Source organism: Trichomycterus rosablanca, chromosome 2 (assembly GCF_030014385.1).
Source record: "Trichomycterus rosablanca isolate fTriRos1 chromosome 2, fTriRos1.hap1, whole genome shotgun sequence".
In the NCBI taxonomy this organism is placed as follows: Eukaryota; Metazoa; Chordata; class Actinopteri; order Siluriformes; family Trichomycteridae; genus Trichomycterus; species Trichomycterus rosablanca.
This window is the reverse complement of record NC_085989.1, coordinates 57,933,715-57,960,481: the sequence shown is the minus strand read 5'-3', so window position 1 is coordinate 57,960,481 and position 26,767 is coordinate 57,933,715. Positions and strand designations below refer to the sequence as shown.

The 26,767-nt window shown below is 38.4% G+C and overlaps 1 protein-coding gene, 2 long non-coding RNA genes and 1 pseudogene across 3 annotated transcripts; 1 reads left to right on the top strand and 3 right to left on the bottom strand.

Annotated features, from left to right (window-relative positions):
• Positions 1-9,955: 9,955 nt before the first annotated feature.
• The window catches only part of LOC134302867 (zinc finger protein 208-like), a 108,520-nt pseudogene continuing 91,708 nt past the window's right edge, over positions 9,956-26,767 (bottom strand).
• LOC134336215 (uncharacterized) lies at positions 12,849-13,655 on the bottom strand. The gene is made up of 2 exons (XR_010015697.1): positions 13,274-13,655; positions 12,849-13,040 (listed from the first exon to the last, which is right to left on the bottom strand). It is a non-coding gene; the product is annotated as an uncharacterized LOC134336215 (long non-coding RNA).
• On the bottom strand, positions 18,397-26,351 carry LOC134336245 (uncharacterized). The gene is made up of 3 exons (XR_010015702.1): positions 24,938-26,351; positions 24,815-24,830; positions 18,397-18,565 (listed from the first exon to the last, which is right to left on the bottom strand). It is a non-coding gene; the product is annotated as an uncharacterized LOC134336245 (long non-coding RNA).
• Positions 18,495-23,490, top strand: LOC134335932 (zinc finger protein 239-like). Its single transcript, XM_063018573.1, has 3 exons — positions 18,495-18,581; positions 21,576-21,662; positions 21,782-23,490. The coding sequence occupies exons 1-3, from the start codon at positions 18,578-18,580 to the stop codon at positions 22,855-22,857; spliced, it is 1,167 nt and encodes a 388-aa protein (XP_062874643.1). The 5' UTR covers positions 18,495-18,577; the 3' UTR covers positions 22,858-23,490.

Sequence of the window (26,767 nt, the reverse complement as noted above, 5' to 3'; positions counted from 1 at the left end):
ATATAATATACAAGTTTCACTTTTTGAATGGAATTACTGAAATAAATCAACTTTTTCATGATATTCTAATTTTATGACCAGCACCAGTATATACAGTGCCTTGCAAAAGTATTCGGCCCCCTTGAACTTTTCAACCTTTTGCCACATTTCAGGCTTCAAACATAACGATATGAAATTGTAATTTTTTGTGAAGAATCAACAACAAGTGGGACACAATCGTGAAGTGGAACGAAATTTATTGGATATTTTAAACTTTTTTTAGAAATAAAAAACTGAAAAGTGGGGCGTGCAATATTATTCAGCCCCCTTGCGTTAATACTTTGTAGCGCCACCTTTTGCTGCGATTACAGCTGCAAGTCGCTTGGGGTATGTCTCTATCAGTTTTGCACATCGAGAGACAGACATTTTTGCCCATTCTTCCTTGCAAAACAGCTCGAGCTCAGTGAGGTTGGATGGAGAGCGTTTGTGAACAGCAGTTTTCAGCTCTTTCCACAGATTCTCGATGGGATTCAGGTCTGGACTTTGACTTGGCCATTCTAACACCTGGATACGTTTATTTGTGAACCATTCCATTGTAGATTTTGCTTTATGTTTTGGATCATTGTCTTGTTGGAAGATAAATCTCTGTCCCAGTCTCAGGTCTTTTGCAGACTGCAACAGGTTTTCTTCCAGAATGGTCCTGTATTTGGCTCCATCCATCTTCCCATCAATTTTAACCATCTTCCCTGTCCCTGCTGAAGAAAAGCAGGCCCAAACCATGATGCTGCCACCACCATGTTTGACAGTGGGGATGGTGTGTTCAGGGTGATGAGCTGTGTTGCTTTTACGCCAAACATAACGTTTTGCATTGTGGCCAAAAAGTTCGATTTTGGTTTCATCTGACCAGAGCACCTTCTTCCACATGTTTGGTGTGTCTCCCAGGTGACTTTTTATAGATATCTTTGAGAAATGGCTTTCTTCTTGCCACTCTTCCATAAAGGCCAGATTTGTGCAGTTTACGACTGATTGTGTCCTATGGACAGAGTCTCCCACCTCAGCTGTAGATCTCTGCAGTTCATTCAGAGTGATCATGGGCCTCTTGGCTGCATCTCTGATCAGTCTTCTCCTTGTTTGAGCTGAAAGTTTAGAGGGACGGCCGGGTCTTGGTAGATTTGCAGTGGTCTGATACTCCTTCCATTTCAATATGATCGCTTGCACAGTGCTCCTTGAGATGTTTAAAGCTTGGGAAATCTTTTTGTATCCAAATCCGGCTTTAAACTTCTCCACAACAGTATCTCGGACCTGCCTGGTGTGTTCCTTGGTCTTCATGATGCTCTCTGCGCTTTAAACAGAACTCTGAGACTATCACAGAGCAGGTGCATTTATACGGAGACTTGATTACACACAGGTGGATTCTATTTATCACCATCAGTCATTTAGGTCAACATTGGATCATTCAGAGATCCTCACTGAACTTCTGGAGTGAGTTTGCTGCACTGAAAGTAAAGGGGCTGAATAATATTGCACGCCCCACTTTTTAGTTTTTTATTTCTAAAAAAAGTTTAAAATATCCAATAAATTTCGTTCTACTTCACGATTGTGTCCCACTTGTTGTTGATTCTTCACAAAAAATTACAATTTCATATCGTTATGTTTGAAGCCTGAAATGTGGCAAAAGGTTGAAAAGTTCAAGGGGACCGAATACTTTTGCAAGGCACTGTATATATATATATATATATATATATATAGGTAAAGTTCTTCACTTTTCTTTTGGTCTTGCTTTTTCCAGTCTTTTTTTATGCCGCCATCTTTTCATATATTTTTCTATTTCCTCATCGACTGCTTTGCTGCAGAATTAATTCTCTCACTGTACCTGCAGAAGTATAGGGGTTCAGATAGGGATTAACAGACTGAAAGCCTATTATTCAGTTTTAGTAAATCTGCTAGTTTATTGCAGTAAATAACCTGAAATAGAAAATCTGTGCAATTTAGATTCTGTATTTTTTGTTTATTTATTTATCTATTTAGAGACGGGACATTCTGTTGACGTTGTTCTGTACATCTAATAGCCCCGTCTACCAGATGGAGGTCTACCATTTATTTCAGCTCAGAGTCTGTCTAATTCACATTCATGTCTGAGTTTATTAACATGGTGCATAGTGCTGATCTTTTACAGGCCAACGAATTAGCAAAGTTCTACTTGCTGTCCATGTTTACTGCAATGTCAGAGAGAAAACTCAAGTATAACAAGTATACTAACAAGTATTTTAGTAAAAAGTATTTTTAGTAGTGAGAAAGAAAAAGTAACAGAAATAATTCCCATAATAGAAATAATATAAAGAAGTACAGACACTTCAGTTAAGTTAACTGTCATCTACAATTAACTTTTAAAATAACTTTCTATAAAAATACGTTTTTGGACAAATAATTGTGTTCCATTTATTTAGTCACACTATTACCCCTTTTCCACAAAAATAAACAATGTTCTTGAACCGGTTCTGTTCAGGTTTCTCTGAACCTTGGTGTTCTGTAGAGAACCGACGCGTGTTTCCACCAGTTTTTAAGAACTAAGCAGCGTCATCAACGGTGGGCGTTACTTAACGAAAGTTAAGAGCAGTAATATCATGGCGGAGTGTGTAGATTATTTGTGGGGATTTGTGCTGCTGTTACAGATGTTAGTTTTTATGTAAAAAGCATCGATCTAACAATCGGTGATGAGAAGACGTGACGTGTTTGTCTCAGTTGTTGTTTTCTTTAGTTCATTACCGTGAGAAGCGGTTTGCACTTCGGTTTCACAGCGACTCTCGGTACTAATAGTGGATTTACTTAGCGCTCGACTCGAGAGATAAAACACTAAAATTCCACAACACGAACAAACATCTGTGTGAAATAAACATGAAATCTACTCTAAAATACCACGTGTATCTGTGTTTAACTGGATTCACTTCACGTGTGTTTATGCAGCTCGGGGAGTTGAAAAAGTTTCACGCTTTATTTTTCACGTTAAGCGTGTTTCGTTCTGTCCGGGTCACTTTTACCACGTCATATCACACAATTCACATTTTTAAAGGCGCTTTAAAAAAAAAAAGGGGGGGGAAATGGCTCAAAATGTAATCAGGTGAAGTTTAAAAGATAAAAATGCAGCATTAAGCTCCATACGAGACCCCAGCTGACGCCATTGTTGCTGTCGCTATGCTGTACAACATGACACGGCCACAGGTGACGTCACGGTTCGGGCTGAAAAACCAAGTATTCTGTGGTGCCAGATTGGCCCGCTAGTTCACTGTCTAGAACCTCTTTTTTCCGGTGAAAACACGCGGAACCGGTTCAAAGTCAAGTTCGGGAACCGGAACGGGCTCCGTGCCGCGTCGGTGGAAAAGGGGTTAAAGAGAACAGTTGCACTGAAGTCACTGAAAAGACTGCCACGGTCTTTTACAAATGTAACTAAATACAATACCAAATAATACACCAATCAGCCACAACATTAAAACCACCTCCTTGTATGTACACTCTGTTTCTATCAGCTCCACTAACCATATAGAAGCACTTTGTAGCAACACAGTTCCATGTCGTCCATCAGTTCCTCTGCATACTTTGTTAGCCCCCTTTTACCTAATTCTTCAATGGTCAGGTCCCCCACAGGACCACCTCAGAGCAAGTATTATGGGTGGTGGATCATTCTCAGCACTGCAGTGACACGGTGGTGTGTTAGTGTGTGTTGTGCTGGTTTAAAAGGATCACACACAGCAGTGTTGCTGGACTTTTTAAACAATGAGTCCACTTACTGTCCACTCTATTATTGTACACACCTGTTTTGTTGGTCCACCTTGTGGATGTACAGTCAGAGATTACATTTACATTTTCAGCATTTAGCAGACGCTTTTATCCAAAGCGACTTACACAGTGAGCGGAACACGATGAGCAATTTAGGGTTAAGGGTCTTGCTCAGGGACCCAACAGTGGCAACTTGGTGGTGGCGGGGCTTGAACCGGCAACCTTCTGTTTACTAGTCCGGTACCTTAACCACTGAGCTATCACTGGCCCTAAAAGCTAAAAGCTTTGGTAGGTCGAGATGGTAGGTCGTCTGTTGCTTATTATTGTATTACTATTATTATTATTATTATAATTATTATTATTATTGATGCTTATTGTAGTTTTTAAGTTAACGTTATCCACAGTATTCAATGAGCTTCAATTATTTAGCAGCTGTTCTCTAATGCTAGAAACTGTTAGCCTTTTAGCTTTTAGTTTCATTTTAGTTAACCTGAAACTGACTAGATAACATTACCTAACAGATTCCATTTCCATTAATCCAGAACTCATTAATATACTTTCTGTTTACTTTTTGCTAAGTAAAAAGTTCAGATTAAATGTTTAACTCTTTTTTTAACGGCTCGCGTCGCACTGTTGCTATGGTGACGCTGTTCCGGACGCTGGACCACAGCTGGACAACCAGCGTCGGCGCGCACGCGTTTCCACGAGCACCAGCCAAACCCAGCTGTGGTAACAACTGGACCGCATCTGGCTACACTGATTCTGGCCCGATTCTGACACTCGGGCCAGATGATTGTGCTAGCGGAGCAGTTTGTGTGTTGAAATAAATCAATAAATGAAGATTTTACTTACACATGATTCACTTTAGTACAAACACATCAGCTGATGAAGCTTTTTCTTCTTATTTAAACTGAGCTGGTGGATCTACAGGGTTCAGGTTTATTAGCGCCTCTACTGGACTGCAGTGTGAGAACTGATATCAACACATTCATTCATTCATTCAGCTGGATTTATCCTGATCAAGGTCGTGGTGCTCTTCATTATAATTCACTCTGTTTAATCATTTACACTCAATCTTATTTACCAGCACATGGTGCTCCTTAAATAACGAAATATTTTGCTCAATTCTTTAATGCTCTGGGGGGTATTCCAGAAAGCGGGTTAAGTGATTAAACCGGGTAAGTGAACTCAGAATTAATGAAAACTCGAGGTTTTCTGTTCCAGAAACCGAGATTAAAAGAGCCTGTGTCAGTTACTATAACAATACTATAACCTGCCAGCAAGTAGGTTAACTTAACCCTAACCCGGGGTTCAGGCACGTGCACAGACATTTTTGGGGGCAGGTGCTCAAGCCAAAAAAAGGGCACCCATCGCCAAATTATTAATAAAAAAAACAACAACACAATAGGATATTTAACTTATATATTTATTTTTGTTATTAATAATTAAAATATGTGTATTAATTGTGATTAACACAATCAATACACATCTAATCAAATAACTCAAATTATCAAATTGCATAAATAAATGAAAAACAGGCAAAAACAAGGCCATATTGTGCACGCTTTTTAATAGCCAAACAACTGATACTGATACATCTCCCTCATTTGCTTTACTGGTAGATTTGCCTAATCCAGGATAAAAGAGAGCTCCTACCCTGAGCTGCTTGCTGTAGTTCCTTTTCTTTCTGCTTTTGTAACCTTTCTTTTCTTGGCATTATGCTGCAAAATTTATAAATGAGATAAATCAAGGTCGTGCATAATAATCAAGAGTGACTTACTGAATCTCCATAAAGGGGAGAACACAGTATACATCATTTTACTGTTTTCTGACAGAGTTGAAGCATTACACTAATAATATACCATTACTAGTATCAATTTACCTCACCAGACTGTCATGTAGCTCAACTTAAGACCTACTTTTGATTTCAAATCAGAAACCCACTTTGGGTAGTTAATGTTAACAATGGGTCTATTATTATGCCAATAAAATCAAATAGACAGCTAAATAACATTTTCCTATTTATTCATCATTTTTTGTATGCTGTTCTATATCATAGAGCATTATATTTAGCCTTCTACATATATTAGTTTGTAATGTTAATTACCCAGCAAAATTATTCCTCATTTGTAAACCTCAACTGTTGAAGTATAAATGCTTACATGAAAATAACTCCTTGACTAAAGGTGACTTTTCCTACACAGCGTTTTGGCCAGGATGCTGTAATTATAAAATATTGTATGTTTGTATCTATTTTCAACACTTTACTGTGAGAGCTATTTGACATTCTCCGGCAAAATATTTGTGCTCAAACTAGTGAACTTGTCTAATTTGTAAAACAGTAAAACTGTCTTTAAATTCTCAGGACAGAATTCTCACAAGAACTCAAACAAATGCCCGTCAGATATCAAAACACTTTTGGGGGCAATTGATGACAAAGAGGGTGATTTTTTATTTTTAAATATTGATGAATGCAGAAATAAATTGGGCTCCAGCAGAAAGGGCACTTTTCTCATCCAGGGCAAAAGGGCAGGTGCTTGAGCACCACTAGGGGTCTATCTGTGCACGTGTCTGCCGGGGTGTAACCCGGGGTTACACTTAAACCTAACCCGGGGTTACACTTAAACCTAACCCGGGGTTACATTTAAACCTAGCCCGGGGTTACACTTAAACCTAACCCAGGATTACACCTAAACCTAACCCGGGGTTACACTTAAACCTCACCGCACTTTTGTCATGTAAACCTGACCTTTACTCCAGGATCCAGTAAATACCGACGCACTCGATAATTATTCGAAGAGATCTTAGTCAGGAACGAGTCATTAAACTCAGATTAAACATCCTGTCATTTCCTGATGAATTTCTCTGTGAACCTTTCCGTTTTTATCACAGTCAGTCAATTCGGGGAGAGTTGGGACGGTTGCCACAAGGGGCAGTTGCAATATTATTAATCACAATAATTATAATATTAATAAAAAGGCTTGTTATAACATTAATTATAACATTATGGATTGAAGGTTATGGATTAATATAAAACACCTTTAACACACACACACAGTTTAGTAAGCTGAAATAAACATAATTAAACAAAAAAACATGATTGTTACTTAAAACAGGGCATATATATATCTATATATATACAATTTATTTATTTATTGCATGAAATACGTATTTGATACAATGGAAAAACAGAAGTTAATATTTGGTACAGAAACCTTTACAGAGGTCAGACGTTTCCTGTAGTTCTTGACCAAGTTTGCACACACTGCAGCAGGGATTTTGGCCCACTCCTCCATACAGATCTTCTCCAGATCTTTCAGGTTTCGGGGCTGTCGTTGGGCAACATTGAGTTTTCGCTTCCTCCAAAGATTTTCTATTGGGTTCAGGTCTGGAGACTGGCTAGGCCACTCCAGGACCTTGAAATTTTTACGGAGCCACTCCTTAGTTGCCCTGGCTGTGTGTTTCAGGTCATGCTGGAAGACCCAGCCACGCCCCATCTTCAATGCTCTTACTGAGGGAAGGAGGTTGTTGGCCAAAATCTCGCTATACATGACCCCATCCATCCTCCCTTCAATACGGTGCAGTCGTCCTGTCCCCTTTGCAGAAAAGCACCCCCAAAGTATGATGTTTCCACCCCCATGCTTCACGGTTGGGACAGTTGTACTCATCCATCTACATCCTCCAAACACGGCGAGTGGAGTTGGTCCCAAAAAACAGTCATTTTGTGTTTCTTCCATTTTCTAATAATTGCGCCAACAGTTGTTGCTGTCTCACCAAGCTGCTTGCTATTGTCCAGTAGCCCATCCTGTAGCCCATCCCAGCCTTGTGTAGGTCCACAATTTTGTCTCTGGTGTCCTTAGCCTCCTGAGACCCGAGCTTTGATTTTTTCAATGCATTTTTTCTATTCCTTTTGTTTTTAACCTTATTAATTGGGCAGCACGGTGGCTCAGTGGGTAGCACTGTTGCACACTGTCACGGCAAGAAGGTCCTGGGTTCGATCCCCAGATGGAGCGGTCCGGGTCCTTTCTCTGTGGAGTTTGCATGTTGTCGTGTGGGTTTCCCCCGGGTGCTCTGGTTTCCTCCCACAGTCCAAAGACATGCAAGTGAGGTGAATTGGAGACACTGAATTGTCCATGACTGTGTTTGATATAACCTGAATCTTGTGTAATGAGTAACTACCGTTTCTGTCATGAATGTAACCAAAGTGTAAAACATGACGTTAAAATCTTAATAAAGAAACAAACTTTATTAGTTTCTAGTACTTTTGCTACCACTAGATGGCAGACAAAAGTGTCCACTAATGGGGACAATCGGTCTAAGTTTAGCAGGTCAAGGAATAAGGCATAACAAAGCCAAAATGTAATGTTCTCATATGTGACCGCAGGGTCTCAAGAGGTTAGACAGCTTAGGCCATGGTGAGGAGGTTGGAGTGTGATTGAGTGTGTGGACAGGTGTCTTTTAAACAGATAACAAATTCAAACAGGTAAAATAAATACAGGTAATGAGTACAGAATAGGAGGAGCTTCTTAAAGAAAAACTAACAGGTCTGTGAGAGCCAGAATTCTTGCTGGTGATCATATACTTATTTCATGCAATAAAATGCAAATTAATTATTTAAAAATAATACAATGTGATTATCTGGATTTTTTTTTTTTAGATTCTGTCTCCCACAGTTGAAGTGTTACTACGATAAAAATTACAGGCCTCTTAGGTGGGAAAACTTGCAAAACCAGCAGTGTATTAAATAATTATTTTCCTCACTGTAGATGTAATGAACAGCCTTGAACACTGACGGTTTTTGGATTTCATTTTTATTTGCTGCCATGTGCATCTGATTGTATTTGGATTACACCTAGATTGAGTAAATGAAAGAAAAGAAATGTGTAAAACTGAAACAAATATTACAACTGACATATTAGGTTTTTTTTTTTATTTAATTTAAACTCACACATTAACATTCTTTTTCACAGACGCTGCTGTATTACTTTTACGTCTGAAAAATTTTTATGATCTGCAAACACAAACATTAAAATGAACAGTTCTACTGGTGTAAAATATGACGGACTACTTTCTCTTTCATTCACATCCGTGGTAAATCCATGTATCACCACTCCATTGAGAATGCCTGTTTAAAGTATCCGTGAACACGCATCTGCTGGGTTCAATCTACTCAGAATTGAGTAATCTAACACTGATCCACTTTTCTGGAACCCAAAACTCCGGCTATGACACGGTGAGATAAATACACTCAGAGTTCAGGTTTAAGTTTGAAGTTTGTTAAACCCGCTTTCTGGAATACCCCCTAGGACCCCCCACAGGCAGGGTTGGTACCAGAACATTTTGTCATCAGAAGTACGTTGCAGGTTCGTTTCCCACTGATGTCTGACAGACAGTGGAGAGGGAGAAGGTATCCACCTGAATCATAGTATAAAGACGAGCAATAATGCCTTATCCAGTTATTTCTACACCGAGGAGAGAATCTAACCTTGTTTTTCTGAGTACTGGTTTAAACCTTGTAGCTACACTTTATAGAGAAGTGATATTTAAATAGAGCAAATCATTTATAAACACAAAGAAATCAAATAAATGTTTATTTAAAGTCGTGTTTTTATTACTGTTCATCACAATCATGTTAACTCATCATGAACTAAAACATCAGGAACCACAAAATATCTGACGTATTTAAAAGAAAATAGTTTGATCTTATTAAAAGCGATTAAAAAGTTCAGTTCCTCGAGGTCCAGAACATTTATGGTGGGTGGATCTTTGTTGATCAGGATTCTTCATTATTACACTTTACATGCTAAAGGTTCCACTTTAAAGCAATGGAACAAGCTGCTCTAACTACTGAGCGATCTTCTGTGTAGGACTCACACCTCTCCTCATTACAATGTTCTCCTGAGATCTCCAGATGTCACCACCACCCTGGATTTAGATCCACTAGATTACTCCGTCTGTCCTACCAGCTACCGTCTCCAATAATAAAGACTGACCACGCCCGACAGTCCATGAGAGGAGAAGCTTTTCTTCTAGGCCTCTTTCTCCACACATCTGACCCACAATCCCATTCAGAAACCATCAACTAAAACCTGGAGCACATGATACCGGAGCAGCAGTTTGCTTACAGTACGATTACAGAGCTGCTGAGCACAAACACACTTCCTTTCATTTGTCCAGTTCTCTGCTCAGTAAAACTCTTTCCTCACTGATACGCTTTCTCTGCAGTGTGAGTGTGCTGGTGTTTTTTAAGATGACTTTGTTGAAGAAAACTTTTTCCACACTGTGAGCAGGAATATGGTTTCTCTCCAGTGTGAGTGCGCTGGTGTCTGCTCAGAATGCTCAGTTGCTTAAAACTCTTCTCGCACTCTAAGCACTGATACGGTTTCTCTCCGGTGTGAATGTGCTGGTGTATTTTCAGATAACCATTTGTGGTAAAACTCTTCTCACACTGTGAACACTGATAGGGTTTTTCTCCAGTGTGAACACGCTGGTGTTTTTTCAGATTACTTTTTATAGTAAAACTCTTCTCACACTGTGAGCACTCATATGGTTTCTCTCCGGTGTGAATGCGCTGGTGCATTTTAAGATGACACTGTTGATTGAAACTTTTTCCACACTGTGAGCAGGAATAAGGTTTTGCTTCAGTGTGAATGCGCTGGTGTCTTTCGAGGCAACTTGGTTGACTAAAACTTTTTTCACACTATGAGCAGGGATAAGGTTGTGCTCCACTGTGAATGTGCTGGTGTCTTTCGAGATGACTCTGTCGACTAAAACTTTTTTCACATTGGGAGCAGTGATAAGGTCTCTCTCCAGTGTGAATGCGCTGATGTCTTTCAAGATGACTCTGTTGATTAAAACTCTTTTCACATTGGGAGCAGTGATAAGGTTTTGCACCAGTGTGAATGCGCTGGTGTATTTTGAGAGCACTCTGTTGATTAAAACCCTTTCCACACTGTGAGCACTGATATGGTCTTTCTCCAGTGTGAATGCGCTGGTGTATTGTCAGATGATCCTGTGTTGTAAAACCCTTTCCACATTGTGAGCAGGAATATGGTTTTGCTCCAGTGTTCGCGTTACAAACACATTAGGGGGACATTAGGGGGAACACACTGGAGGGCCAGTGATAGCTCAGTGGTTAAGGTACTGGACTAGTAAACAGAAGGTTGCCGGTTCAAGCCTCGCCACCACCAAGTTGCCACTGTTGGGTCCCTGAGCAAGGCCCTTAACCCTCAATTGCTCATTGTGTAAGTCGCTTTGGATAAAAGCGTCTGTCAAATGACATTAATGTTCCCTACATAGTGCACTAGATAGTATATTAGAAAAGAATTTGTTCCTTACGTAGTGCACTAGATAGTATTTACGATATGAATTTATGTTCCCTACATAGTGCACTAGATAGTATATCAGATCACGGATTTTTGTTCCCTACACAGTGCGCTAGATTGTATATCAGATAACGGATTTAATACGCGATCGGGAAAAAAGTCTGTGTCGCCTGCATGCCTGTGCGTGTGTGTGTGCACTCTTGGCCGCTCGTTTCTTGATTCCGGGAGATTTTATCTGACTTGCGGGCATCAGGGAGCCGCTGTGTAAATGCGGGAGACTCCCAGAGCTCCCGAGAGACTTGGGATGTCTGTTATTATGCTAGCAGTAGTACCAACATTTGCAGTCCAAGCAGACGAGTTCTTCCTTTTGTCATTTATGTTTTTTGTTTGTTTTTGAGCACAGGGAGGATATGGAGCTGTTTTTGCAAGCCTGTCATGATGAGCAGGGACTCCGGGTCAATACAGTGTTTACACATTGCTCCTCACGCAGCGCCCCTCACCCAAAAAAATAAAATCAATTAATGTAAATTAATCCCTTTGTCAGTTGTTCTTTTAGCTTTGAATTTACATAGTTTTACCAGTAAGTCTGTTGTTAAATTATGATAATTTGTTACAAAATATTTTAATGTTATGTTATACAGTATGATTTAAAACTGTGTGTGATTATAAAATAAACAAGGTAAACATTTTTAATTGAGACCAGATACAAGGGGGGAAATGTCTGCATACATATAGGTTACTACTCCCTTTCTATAAAGAGATCTGAAAGTTATAATATGGGTGGAAATATGTGGAAGTGTAACAGTGAACACTCGTTTTGTATTTTTATTATGTTTCTGATGTCTGTAAATAAAAAAAGTTGAAGAAATGAAAAGATAAACAGCGTCAAAGTTACAGATGAAATAGTGGGTAAAGAGCGGCTCTAATTCTGCTCCTTTAGGACCCTGGCTCGCCCACTTTTTATATAAGCCCCTCCCACTCACGGTATAAGTTCCTCCTACTCACGGTTCCCCGGTCGGAGGTTTGGGCTCCAGAGAATGGCCAAATCAGGAGGACTGAGGTGTGATCCGGGACACACAGGAAGTGAGGTGGAGGAAGGAAGTGAGATAGAGGTAGACGAAGCTGACGCGGAAAATGAGGGAAATACAAACCATGAAGAATGGAAGAAAGTGGGTCGGAAAAGAAAGAAAAGAAAACATAGAGAGTCTGACGGAGAAAGAGGAGCAGAGGAAAACCAAACACCAGAGAGGAAAGTTATTCTGAGATTTCAAACCCCAGGCGCAGTAAATCCGTTGAAGATTAGCAACGCCATCTACAAACTAGTAGGAAAAGTAAAGTTTATTAAAACTTTGAGAGATGGGAACTTACTGATAATATGTAGAGATAGAGATCAGCAACATGGATTAATGAAATGCAAGTCATTACTTGGAAAGGAAATTAAATCACAAATATGGGAAGATAGAGGGAGAGTCATGCACTGTAAGCCCGGATAAGTTTAATCTACTTAAAAAATTTGAGGAAACCGGTTGCCTTAAAAAAGTTAAGTAATGTATAAAGAAAACTTGAGTTAGCATAACTTAAAACATTAAGTTATTACACCTAAAAGGCAAGTTGATTAAACTTTGTTTTTTTGGTTATACCAACTGCTTTTCCCAATAATTCTACTTATTATCTTGAGCTCAATGGACAAAACTATTGATTTCTTCTTAGTTTTCATGTTAATTACATTTTAAATATCAATTACAAATGTTTATAGAAAAACAGACAGAATTATAAAATAGTTTTTCTTTATTTCACTTCAGAAGTATTTACTTAAAATATAACATATCAAGAAAACATCTTAAAAACTGTACAAGCTGTATATAAAGTTTTGATGAAACACAAACAGCTCCTCACAGTAACCATGAACCTGTCATCAGTTTCACACAGTGAGCTGATTTCTTAATGTTTGGCTGCAGCTCTCTAAAACAAAACAAAGAAACAGAAGTATTAATATCAACATTAATACCATTCATTTAAGGATTAAAATAAAGCAAGCCAGCACACTCTTTGCTTCGTATGAAGGCTAGCATGCTAACATGCTAGCATGTAGCCTAAACACGGCAAATAAAGCAGCGCTGTTTGATTATTTATTTAGTGTCAACATTAAGATCATTTATTTTAAACAAAATTGTTAAGTAAAGTACAACACTTACCAAAATTGGACGGAAGATGAAAAAGTCCCATCAGACTGGTGTACATGCTACTCAAAAATAGCATAATGAGGAAGAAAATGTTTGTCCATTTAGTTTAACAAAGGTTCCACTTCACAAAAGACAAGTTTACTTTTGCAAAAAGCCTTAAATGAAAAGTAAAAAGTAATTTGCAACAACAGGTTACAAAAGTTAAAACAAATGGCTACCCGAACACAAGAAAATCATTTTTGCCTGATTCACCAACAGCAAGCTGAAAAAAGGCGGACTTACATGTAAATGGGGGCGTTTTTCTGTTTAATTACCTTAACTTAACTTTAAGTTAATCTGAGTAAACTTAAATCTTTTAGCACATTTAAATGTGTACTCAAATGAGTACATTGTACTCTGCATTTTTTAGTAGAGCAAAAAAACTTTAATAATTTATGTAAGTTGTATTAAAAATGTTTGATTAAATATAATGTCCGGGCTAACAGTGTGTGTGTAATATCAGGAGTATCAACAGAAATTACTGAAGAACAGATTAAGGAAAATGTTAGAGAAATAAGAGTAATAAGAGTGAAACGGTTTCCAATAACAAGAGATGGAATTAGAGGACCAAGCATGTCGATATTGATGACCCTAGAGGAAAAGACTATACCTGAAAGAATTAGAATTGGGTATGTGAGTTATACAGTTAAACCGTATATCTCCCCTCCAACAAGATGTTTTAAATGTCAGCGATTTGGGCATATTGCAGCTGCTTGTAGGGGTAAACTTCGTTGTGCTAAATGTGGAGGAGAACACGAGTATGGGAAGTGTGAGGAAGGAACTAAAATTAAATGTTGTAACTGTGGAGAAGAGCATAGTGCTGCCTACAAAGGGTGTGATGCACATAAAAAAGCAGTTCAAGTTCAGAATGTGAAAGTTAAAGAAAAGGTCACATACGCTGAGGCAATTAGAAGGGTTAAGACAAATGAACACAACAATAGAACGCCAATAGTGATACCTCCCCCAACTAAAAATATTCAAAAGTGTTGTAGCATAACCAAAGATACCCTCGTAGTGGATAAAAGAAAGTTTATAGCATTTATGGTAGAAATAATTCATTGCTCTGCCCAAACAAGCAGCCGTACAGAGAGGACCAAAATAATTGCAAAAGCAGCGGAAAAGTATTTAGAAATGGAAGAAATAACAGTAGAGAACATCAACGCAACATTAATAACAGGGATAACTGAATCGCAGTCAATAAATGGAGGAAATATAAATTAATGATGTTAAAAATTTTACAATGGAATGCTAGGAGTATAATAGCGAATGGACAAGAATTAAAACAGTACATACAGAAGCAGTCAGTCAAACCCAATATTATCTGCATTCAGGAGACATGGCTTAAATCAACACTTGCAATAGGCGGAGGAGTAATCACTTTTATACAATGCGGTGTTAACTACAGAATCATCAACAGTAATGAAAAAGATGAAGTGGTAATAGTTGAGATCTGGGTTCACAAAACAAAAATAAAAGTAATTAACCTATACAATCCTTGCCAAACGTTAACAAAAGAAATGTTGGAAAATATATGTGACGTGGATAAAGGCAAGATTATAATATGTGGAGATTTTAATGCACACAACTCACTGTGGGGCAGCACTAAAACAGACAGAAATGGACACGTTGTAGAGGAATTTATGGATGATAATCAGTTGGTGTGTTTAAATGATGGAAGAAGCACTAGGTACGACGTAACTCACGGTTTAGAATCAGCGATAGATCTCACGATTGTGTCACAGCAAATAGCAGGTTTCTGCACATGGAAAGTCAATAGAGGAAATACAACAGGTAGTGATCACTATCCTATATGGATAGAAGTAAGGAAACAGAGTATAAGGCTAGAAGAAAACTGGAGACCAAGATGGAAAATGAGAGAGGCCAATTGGGGGATGTATAGTTTTAAAGCAAGCAATAAATTAAACGAATGTATGGGAAATATGGGTGAAGATATTGAGGAATTAAACAACAGGATTAAAAACATAATACATGAAGCAGCAAAAGAAACAATAGGAAAAACAAGCGGAATAAGGAAAAAGAAAATGGTACCGTGGTGGTCTGACGAATGTAGAAAGGCTGTTAAAAGCAGGAAAAAAAGCCCTCAAAATCATTAAAAAATAATCACACATTTGACAACTTAATAGGATATAAAAAAGCACAAGCTAAAGCAAAAAGAGTTATAAAAGAGGCTAAAAGGAAGTACTGGAGAGAATTTTGTGGCAACATCGGAACAGAGATACAAGTTAATGACATATGGGGAATGATTAGGAAAATGGGAGGCATAAGAAGGGACATCACAATACCTATTTTAAAAAATAACAACTTAGAAGCAATAACAAGTAGAGAAAAAGCCGAAATGCTAGCAAAAGCATTTGTAAGAGTACACAGCTCAAAAAACCTATCCATGCAAGAAATAAACAAAAGAAACAGGATCATAGAAGAAAATAAAGAGGCACTGGGAATGAAGCAAATAGGAGAAAACATATTAGACAAAAAATTCACACTTTTTGAATTAAAAAGAGCATTGATAGGCATCAAAAATACCTCACCAGGGAGAGATGAAATCTGCTACAAAATGATTGAAGAGTTATCGGATGTAGCTAAAAATGTAATATTGATGCTATATAATACAATTTGGGAGCAAGGAAAATTGCCCACTGACTGGAAACATGCAGTGATAGTGCCCGTAGGGAAATCAGGGAAAGACAAATCAGAGGTCAAAAGCTATAGGCCTATAGCCTTAACATCTAATCTATGTAAACTGATGGAAAGAATGATAACCAAAAGACTATTGTACAGACTAGAAAGTAGAGGATTGATATCACCCTATCAGAGTGGTTTTCGTAATGGAAGAACAACAATGGACCCAGTGATTTGCCTGTAGAATGAAGTACGGAAAGCGCAAGTTAATAAAGAAACTGTGCTCGCAACATTTTTTGATATAGAGAAAGCGTATGATATGCTTTGGAAAGAAGGCCTTTTAATGAAACTGAATAGAATGGAAATTGGGGGTAAAATGTTTAATTGGATAAAGGACTTTCTAGAAAACAGAACAATCGAGGTCAGGGTAGGTGTGGAGTCATCAAGAACATTCACAATAGAAAATGGTACCCCACAAGGAAGTGTATGCAGCTCAACATTATTTAATATTATGATTAACGACATCTTTGATGGAGTGGATCAAAGGGTAAGCAGAGCGTTATATGCAGATGATGGGGCATTATGGGTAAGGGGTCGGAACATCGATAACCTACAGTATAGAATGCAATCAGCAATAAGACAGGTTGAAAAATGGTCATTTGAAAAAACACAAAACATCTGTTTCACAAAAAAAAGGGTTAGACCTACAATAGACCTAAAGTTATATGGACAAACACTAAAACAGGTCAGTGAAATTAGGTATCTAGGAGTGTGGTTCGACTCTAAGCTCACTTTTAAAACTCATGTACAAAAAGTAATTGATAAATGTAAGAAGGCCATCAATATACTGAAATGTCTATCAGGGTACAACTGGGGGGCAACAGGTCTCTCATTGAAAAGAATTTACATAGCAGTGATTCGATCAAAGCTTGATTATGGAAGTACAGTATATAAATCAGCAGCAAAATCCACAATAGCTGAACTAGATAGGGTGCAGGCCAAAGCTCTCAGACTGTGTTGTGGAGCATTTCGAACTTCCCCTATCCCATCATTACAAATAGAAGCAGGAGAGATACCGTTAAGTCTCAGGAGGCTAAAGCCCTCTCTTGCATACTGAGTTAACTTGAAAGGACATGAAAGTTCACATCCCACAAAACAAGTTTTAAAAGAATGCTGGGAGTACGGGCACAAGGTGCAAAATAGTTTCGGATGGTATGGTGATAAAGAAGCAGAGAATATGGGAATTAGAAATATACAATAAAACCGTTACCATGAGCACAATCCCGCCGTGGCTTTTCGTATATCCGGCAGTCAATCTAGAAATAAAAAATATAATCAAGACTAGAGGTCATCAAAACATTCAACAGTACCTTCATGAAACATATAATGAAGTAGTACAAATATTCACAGATGCGTCTAAAGAGCCAACAGGTAAAACGGGCGTGGCAGTTTACATACCCAAATACAACAGAACAATAAAAAAGAGAACCACAGATCACATCTCAATATTCACTGCAGAGATGATGGCCATTATATTAGCACTACACTGGGTAGAAGAAGCTAAACCACATAAAACAGTAATTTGTTCAGACTCAATGTCCGCTCTAACAAGCATACAAACCGGTAAATCCACAAGTAGACAAGATTTGGTTGATGAAGCACATCAGATGATTTACATAATAAATCAACAAAATGTACAGTTACAGTTCACCTGGATTCCAGCACACATAGGTATTGAGGGAAATGAAAGGGTAGATAAGCTGGCAAAAGAAGCAACACAATCAGAACAGGTAGAAGTACAGATCCCACTAAGTAAATTAGAATTTAAAACAATAATTAAAGAGCCAGTGATAGCTCAGTGGTTAAGGTACTGGACTAGTAAACAGAAGGTTGCCGGTTCAAGACCCGCCACCACCAAGTTGCCACTGTTGGGTCCCTGAGCAAGGCCCTTAACCCTCAATTGCTCATTGTGTTCCGCTCACTGTGTAAGTCGCTTTGGATAAAAGCGTCTGCTAAATGCTGAAAATGTAAATGTAAATGTAAAGAAGGTATTCAAAAAGTATGGCAGGAAAAATGGAGTAAAGAAGGAAAAGGGAGACACTTGTATAATATCCAGCAAAAGGTAACAAATAGGAAAAACATCTCATTCTCACGGCAGGAGGAAACATGGATTACTAGACTAAGAATAGGGCACACAGGTTTAAACAGCGGCCTATACATTTTAGGAAAACACGACACTGGGATGTGCCCATACTGTAATGAGGTAGAAACTGTAAAACATGTATTACTTATATGCAGATATTATTCCAAAGAAAGAGAAGAATTAAAGAAGGCAATAAAGAAACCGTTAACACTGAATAACTTATTAAATCTAGAAACAGAATCCACAAGCAAAGCGGTCATGAAATTCCTAAAAGAAACTCAAATCACAAGGAGACTATAAATCTTATTGTTTCTTTATTAACATGAAGTCCTAAAGTGATCACACATCAGTCCAGTGGATGGCGGTAATGCACAAAGAATGCAAACTGCCAATAAAAATCACAGAAGAAGAAGAAGAAGGTTCCCCGGTCTGCAGAGATACTTGAGTAAGAAGAAAAAGCTTCAGCCGCTGATGTGTTTGTACTAAAGTGAATCATGTGTAAGTAAAATATTCATTTATTTATTTATTTAAACACACAAACTGCTCCGCTAACTGTTTACATCATACACGATTCAGTACCGACGAATCAATTCATCTGAACCGATCCAGCAAGATGAATCAATTCAGCTTTATAGAAACGTATTAAGTTCTTTTAGTTTTGTTTACAAGTTTTTACAGCTTTATAGAAACGTATTAAGTTCTTTTGGCTTTGTTTACAGGTTTATACAGCTATATACAGGGGTTGGACAAAATAACTGAAACACCTGGTTTTAGACCACAATAATTTATTAGTATGGTGTAGGACCTCCTTTTGCGGCCAATACAGCGTCAATTCGTCTTGGAAATGACATATACAAGTCCTGCACAGTGGTCAGAGGGATTTTAAGCCATTCTTCTTGCAGGATAGTGGCCAGGTCACTACGTGATGCTGGTGGAGGAAAACGTTTCCTGACTCGCTTCTCCAAAACACCCCAAAGTGGCTCAATAATATTTAGATCTGGTGACTGTGCAGGCCATGGGAGATGTTCAACTTCACTTTCATGTTCATCAAACCAATCTTTCACCAGTCTTGCTGTGTGTATTGGTGCATTGTCATCCTGATACACGGCACCGCCATTGGATGCACATGGTCCTCCAGAATGGTTCGGTAGTCCTTGGCAGTGACGCGCCCATCTAGCACAAGTATTGGGCCAAGGGAATGCCATGATATGGCAGCCCAAACCATCACTGATCCACCCCCATGCTTCACTCTGGGCATGCAACAGTCTGGGTGGTACGCTTCTTTGGGGCTTCTCCACACCGTAACTCTCCCGGATGTGGGGAAAACAGTAAAGGTGGACTCATCGGAGAACAATACATGTTTCACATTGTCCACAGCCCAAGATTTGCGCTCCTTGCACCATTGAAACCGACGTTTGGCATCGGCACGAGTGACCAAAGGTTTGGCTATAGCAGCCCGGCCGTGTATATTGACCCTGTGGAGCTCCCGACGGACAGTTCTGGTGGAAACAGGAGAGTTGAGGTGCACATTTAATTCTGCCGTGATTTGGGCAGCCGTGGTTTTATGTTTTTTGGATACAATCCGGGTTAGCACCCGAACATCCCTTTCAGACAGCTTCCTCTTGCATCCACAGTTAATCCTGTTGGATGTGGTTTGTCCTTCTTGGTGGTATGCTGACATTACCCTGGATACCGTGGCTCTTGGTCACAGATGCGCCAGCAAGACGTGCACCAACAATTTGTCCTCTTTTGAACTCTGGTATGTCACCCATAATGTTGTGTGCATTGCAATATTTTGAGCAAAACTGTGCTCTTACCCTGCTAATTGAACCTTCACACTCTGCTCTTACTGGTGCAATGTGCAATTAATGAAGATTGGCCACCAGACTGGTCCAATTTAGCCATGAAACCTACCACACTAAAATGACAGGTGTTTCAGTTATTTTGTCCAGCCCCTGTAGAAACGTATTAAGTTCTTTTAGCTTTGTTTAGAGGTTTTTACAGCTTTATAGAAACGTATTAAGTTCTTTTAGTTTTGTTTAGAGGTTTTTACAGCTTTATAGAAACTTATTAAGTTCTTTTAGCTTTGTTTAGAGGTTTTTACAGCTTTATAGAAACTTATTAAGTTCTTTTAGTTTTGTTTAGAGGTTTTTACAGCTTTATAGAAACGTATTAAGTTCTTTTAGCTTTGTTTAGAGGTTTTTACAGCTTTATAGAAACGTATTAAGTTCTTTTAGCTTTGTTTACAGGTTTTTACAGCTTTATAGAAACGTATTAAGTTCTTTTAGCTTTGTTTACAGGTTTATACAGCTATATAGAAACGTATTACGTTCTTTTAGCTTTGTTTACAGGTGTTTACAGCTATATAGAAACGTATTACGTTTTTTTAGCTTTGTTTACAGGTTTTTACAGCTTTATAGAAACGTATTAAGTTCTTTTAGCTTTGTTTAGAGGTTTTTACAGCTTTATAGAAACGTATTAAGTTCTTTTAGCTTTGTTTACAGGTGTTTACAGCTATATAGAAACGTATTACGTTCTTTTAGCTTTGTTTACAGGTTTTTACAGCTTTATAGAAACGTATTAAGTTCTTTTAGCTTTGTTTACAGGTTTATACAGCTATATAGAAATGTATTAAGTTCTTTTAGCTTTGTTTAGAGGTTTTTACAGCTTTATAGAAACGTATTAAGTTCTTTTAGCTTTGTTTACAGGTGTTTACAGCTATATAGAAACGTATTACGTTCTTTTAGCTTTGTTTACAGGTTTTTACAGCTTTATAGAAACGTATTAAGTTCTTTTAGCTTTGTTTACAGGTGTTTACAGCTATATAGAAACGTATTAAGTTCTTTTAGCTTTGTTTAGAGGTTTTTACAGCTTTATAGAAACGTATTAAGTTCTTTTAGCTTTGTTTACAGGTTTTTACAGCTATATAGAAACGTATTACGTTCTTTTAGCTTTGTTTGCAGGTTTTTACAGCTTTATAGAAACGTATTAAGTTCTTTTAGCTTTGTTTACAGGTTTTTACAGCTTTATAGAAACGTATTAAGTTCTTTTAGCTTTGTTTACAGGTTTTTACAGCTTTATAGAAATGTATTAAGTTCTTTTAGCTTTGTTTACAGGTTTTTACAGCTTTATAGAAACGTATTACGTTCTTTTAGCTTTGTTTACATGTTTTTACAGCTTTATAGAAATGTATTAAGTTCTTTTAGCTTTGTTTACAGGTTTTTACAGCTTTATAGAAACGTATTACGTTCTTTTAGCTTTGTTTACATGTTTTTACAGCTTTATAGAAATGTATTAAGTTCTGTAAATATGTAAATATGAGAGAAATTTGTATCACAAATGTAAAAACCCTGTCGCTTTAGGTATTAAAGAATTTCTCCATCTATCATGTTTTACCGTGTGGGAACCTGAATCTACGTCCAAAACCAAACCCACGACTTTCCATTTCCTCCAGTTGTTGAGTTTCTTCTTCATATATTGATGGAATTTCAGGTGACGGATCTCCAGTGGACCGACAGCTTGAAGGTTTCCAGATGAAGCCTGTGAAGAAGGAAGAACCTGAAGATGAAGATGAACTTGGTAAACTTATTTATTTATCTTGAACAGCGACTACAAGTGATGTGATGAATGACTAACAATTACTAACAGTGTTTATTATTTATAATGTTATAAATGTATTTTATTATTTTCTGCTTCAGAACTGAACAAGGATTTCTCCTGCTCCTCGTGTCCACGTTCCTCTACAACCCAGAATCACCTCCACAATCACATCAAGAGCTGCAACCATGATAAAGATGATGATGCGCTGGTGAAGATTAAGACTGAACATGAGGATCTGACGCCCACCAGAAGCTCCAGTAATCAGCAAACGTCCTCTGGTACTGTCAGCATTAACACCTCTCTCAGTCACACACAGGAAGAAGGAAACGTCTGCTCACAGTGTGGAAAGAGCTTCAGTACCCGGGGTGCTCTCAAAAAACACCAGCGCATTCACACCGGAGAGAAACCTTACTCCTGCTCACTGTGTGGAAAGAGTTTTAATCAACAGGATCATCTGAAAGTACATCAGCGTGTTCACACTGGAGAAAAACCGTATTCCTGCTTACAGTGTGGAACAAGTTTTACAACACAGAGTCATCTGACAATACACCAGCGCGTTCATTCTGGAGAAAAACCATATCAGTGCTCACAATGTGGGAAGAGTTTTATTCAACAGAGTGTTCTCAAACTACACCAGCGTGTTCACACTGGGGAGAAACCGTATCAGTGCTCACAGTGTGAAAAAGGTTTTAGTCGACAGTGTCATCTCGAAAGACACCAGCACATTCACACTGGAGCACAACCTTATCCCTGCTTACAGTGTGAAAAGAGTTTTAGTCGACAGAGTCATCTTACAAAGCACCAGCGTATTCACACTGGAGAAAAACCCTATCAGTGCTCACAGTGTGAGAAGAGTTTTAATCAAAAGATCAATCTTAAAATACACCAGCACATTCACACTGGAGAGAGACCCTATCAGTGCTCACAGTGCGAGAAGAGTTTTACAACAGGAAGTAGTCTTAAAATACACCAGCGCACTCACAATGGAGAAAAACCGTATCAGTGCTCACAGTGCGAGAAGAGTTTTACAGCAGGAAGTAATCTTAAAAAACACCAGCGCATTCACACTGCAGAGAAAGCGTATCAGTGCTCACAGTGTAAGAAGAGTTTTACAACAGGAAGTAGTCTTAAAAGACACCAGCGCATTCACACTGCAGAGAAAGCGCATCAGTGAGGAAAGAGTTTTACTGAGCAGAGAACTGGACAAATGAAAGGAAGTGTGTTTGTGCTCAGCAGCTCTGTAATCGTGCTGTAAGCAAACTGCTGCTCCGGTATCATGTGCTCCGGGTTTTAGTTGATGGTTTCTGAATGGGATTGTGGGTCAGATGTGTGGAGAAAGAGGCCTAGAAGAAAAGCTTCTCCTCTCATGGACTGTCGGGCGTGGTCAGTCTTTATTATTGGAGATGGTAGCTGGTAGGACAGACGGAGTAATCTAGTGGATCTAAATCCAGGGTGGTGGTGACATCTGGAGATCTCAGGAGAACATTGTAATGAGGAGAGGTGTGAGTCCTACACAGAAGATCGCTCAGTAGTTAGAGCAGCTGGTTCCATTACTTTAAAGTGGAACCTTCAGCATGTAAAGTGTAATAATGAAGAATCCTGATCAACAAAGATCCACCCACCATAAATGTTCTGGACCTCGAGGAACTGAACTTTTTAATTGCTTTTAATAGTATCAAACTATTTTCTTTTAAATATGTCAGATATTTTGTGGTTCCTGATGATTTAATTCATGATGAGTTAACATGATTGTGTTATTTAATGTAGAATCAGAATTTTGTTTTTGGTGTTCTTACAATAAATGTTATTACAGACATCCCAGGTTGCAAAAACTCATTTCAGGGAGGTACCCCCGGACCCCCCCAAGTCCCCCAAAATAGATAAAAAAACCTTTTGTATGGGTGATAACAGAACTTTTAGGAGCTTCTAACTGAGCTAAACGTATAGAACGTAATACGTTTCTATATAGCTGTAAAAACCTGTAAACAAAGCTAAAAGAACTTAATACGTTTCTATAAAGCTGTAAAAACCTTTAAACAAAGCTAAAAGAACGTAATACGTTTCTATAAAGCTGTAAAAACATGTAAACAAAGCTAAAAGAACTTAATACGTTTCTATAAAGCTGTAAAAACATGTAAACAAAGCTAAAAGAACTTAATACGTTTCTAAAAAGCTGTAAAAACCTGTAAACAAAGCTAAAAGAACTTAATACGTTTCTATAAAGCTGTAAAAACCTGTAAACAAAGCTAAAAGAACTTAATACGTTTGTATAAAACTATAAAAACATGTAAAGAAAGCTAAAAGAACTTAAAACATTTTTTTAAACTGTAAAAACCTGTAAAATAAGCTAAAAGAACTTAATACGTTTCTATAAAGCTGTAAAAACATGTAAACAAAACTAAAAGAACTTAATACGTTTCTATAAAGCTGTAAAAACCTCTAAACAAAGCTAAAAGAACGTAATACGTTTCTATAAAGCTGTAAAAACCTGTAAACAAAGCTAAAAGAACTTAATACGTTTCTATAAAGCTGTAAAAACCTGTAAACAAAGCAGAAAGAACTTAATACGTTTCTATAAAGCTGTAAAAACCTGTAAACAAAGCTAAAAGAACTTAATACGTTTCTATATAGCTGTATAAACCTGTAAACAAAGCTAAAAGAACTTAATACGTTTCTATAAAGCTGTAAAAACCTGTAAACAAAGCTAAAAGAACTTAATAAGTTTCTATAAAGCTGTAAAAACCTGTAAACAAAGCTAAAAGAACTTAATACGTTTCTATAAAGCTGTAAAAACCTGTAAACAAAGTTAAAAGAACTTAATACGTTTCTATGAAGCTGTAAAAACCTGTAAACAAAGCAGAAAGAACTTAATACGTTTCTATAAAGCTGTAAAAACCTGTAAACAAAACTAAAAGAACTTAATACGTTTCTATAAAGCTGTAAAAACCTGTAAACAAAACTGAAAGAACTTAAGTTCCGCTCAATTGATTCATCTTGCTGGATCGGTTCAGATGAATCGATTCAGATGAATCGATTCCTCTGTACTGAATCATGTACGATGCTAACTGTTAGTGGAGCAGTTTGTGTGTTGAAACAAATGAAATAAATAAATAAATGAATATTTTACTTACAGATGCTGATCTTGTTCTTTGATCCAGGAAAAAAGGACAAATACAGATTAGTCAAGAGAAACGATTTATTAAGAATCAAATACAGATCGATAAAAGTAATTCTGAGCTCAGGACACTACACACCTGCAGCTGCATGCAGAAGTCTCATCCCCTGTGGGTGTGCAGTTCCTTTTTTATAAAGCTGACTCCTCCTTCTCTAGTACTTGTCAATCAAGTTTTCTTATGAGTCAGCTGAGCAAGAATGTTCTTCTTTGGGCACACACAGCAGAAATGCAAGGCTTGTCGGTTCCTGTTCAACCGTCCCTCACACTCTCTGTGTAGTTAAACAGGAAACATCTGGATGCATTGTTTCATTTTCCAGCTCATTTCTCAGGAAATTAGGTTGCTTACGTTCATCCTCCCCTGGTACAGAGCGCACAGAACAATAGGCTATTTGAGTTCAGTTTCCTGAACGTCTCAGTTTCTTTGGGTTTTGCACGGAGGGTTCCATGTGCCCGATCCAGCAGTGGTTTCTCGTCGAGTCCGAGCACGTCTTGAAGCAAAGTCCGAAACCCCAGCTCCCTCCGATCCTTCTGGGACTTATTCACGAATGACTTTTTCGCGAGAGTGCCCCAGGGTCCTCACATCTGTCCTCGAGGCGTTTGCCTTGGGTGGTGAGTTTGACAATAGCCGCTTGTGTACTGTTATCATTAGCGCAGCGCTACAGTTCCCGCAGCGTTTCATCATGCGAGTCCAGTTTTTGTTGTAAGGGATTAACCAAGTTGGAGAGTTTTAATTTAACAGCCGTGATTTCCGTCCGAAGACCAGAAGAGAAGGAATCAAGTCTGCTACAAATGTCGGACTTTAGCGTGTCCATCGCAGTTTGCAGCAGTGAAGCGCTGACCACGGAATCAGGCGGATGTCCACTTCTCCCTCAGGGGTACCGGCCACGTGTTTCGCAGGCTCGAGGCCCAACTTTGAGGGTTCTGTTTGGCTGCGGGACATTTTACCCGATAAAAAAGTCAGACAGTGGGTGTGTTCGAAAAGCTAGTGTGCTGTCTACATAGGCAGCATTTTACGTCATCCTGTGCTGCGCTCCCGAGAATGAGGCTGTTCGAAATCCTAGATGCCTTAAAATCCTCACTTCTGAGGCATCTTATTATTTCAATGTTATTTTGGCTCAAGAACAAGTGAGCATCGGAAGCGTCCTTAGTGATCGAGGCAATCCCAGCATTCATTTCGGGTCGGGCGTTCTTCTCTCACAGAAAGATAAACATGGCTGACGGGGCGGACAAACGAATGTTATTTTCAAGCGTAAATAAAATATTACTGATTTAACTTGTATAAACGTGTACCGAGTGTTTTTATTTGCAAGTTCGGGCTTGTCAGGAAATGTAACCGTTATCGGTACATGAAGGAAGATGTTATATTGACGTTAGCGTGCTGTGCTACCTCAGTTTATTGGTTTTAATGGCAAGATGCTAAACGCGAAATGCGAAACCCGATGGAATTGCTGTCTAAGTAGTGCGTTCGAATAACCTGCCTTATAAGTCATTGACTTATTAGAATCCTCTCTACTGAGGCAGCTGCCTATGTAGACAGCAAGGCAGCTCACTAGGTTTTCGAACACACCCAGTGAGATTAGAACTATCGGGGATGAATTCAAAAGCTGTTGAATGAAAAAAAGAATTCTTGTGTTAAAAATAAAAATGAAACACCACTACGCCTCACCCCCATGCTTTCTCTTCAGTGTGAATGCGCTGGTGATTTTAAAGTTCACTCAGTCTCATTAAAGTCTCCCCTCATCTTCAGCACGAAAACACTTCCTTTCATTTGTCGAGTTCCCTGATCAGTAAAACTCTTCCCTCACTGATGCGCTTTCTTCTCAGTATGAGTGCGCTGGTGTTTTTTAAGATTACTTCCTGCTGAAAAACTCTTCTCGCGCTGTGAGCACTGATAAGGTTGTGCTCCAGT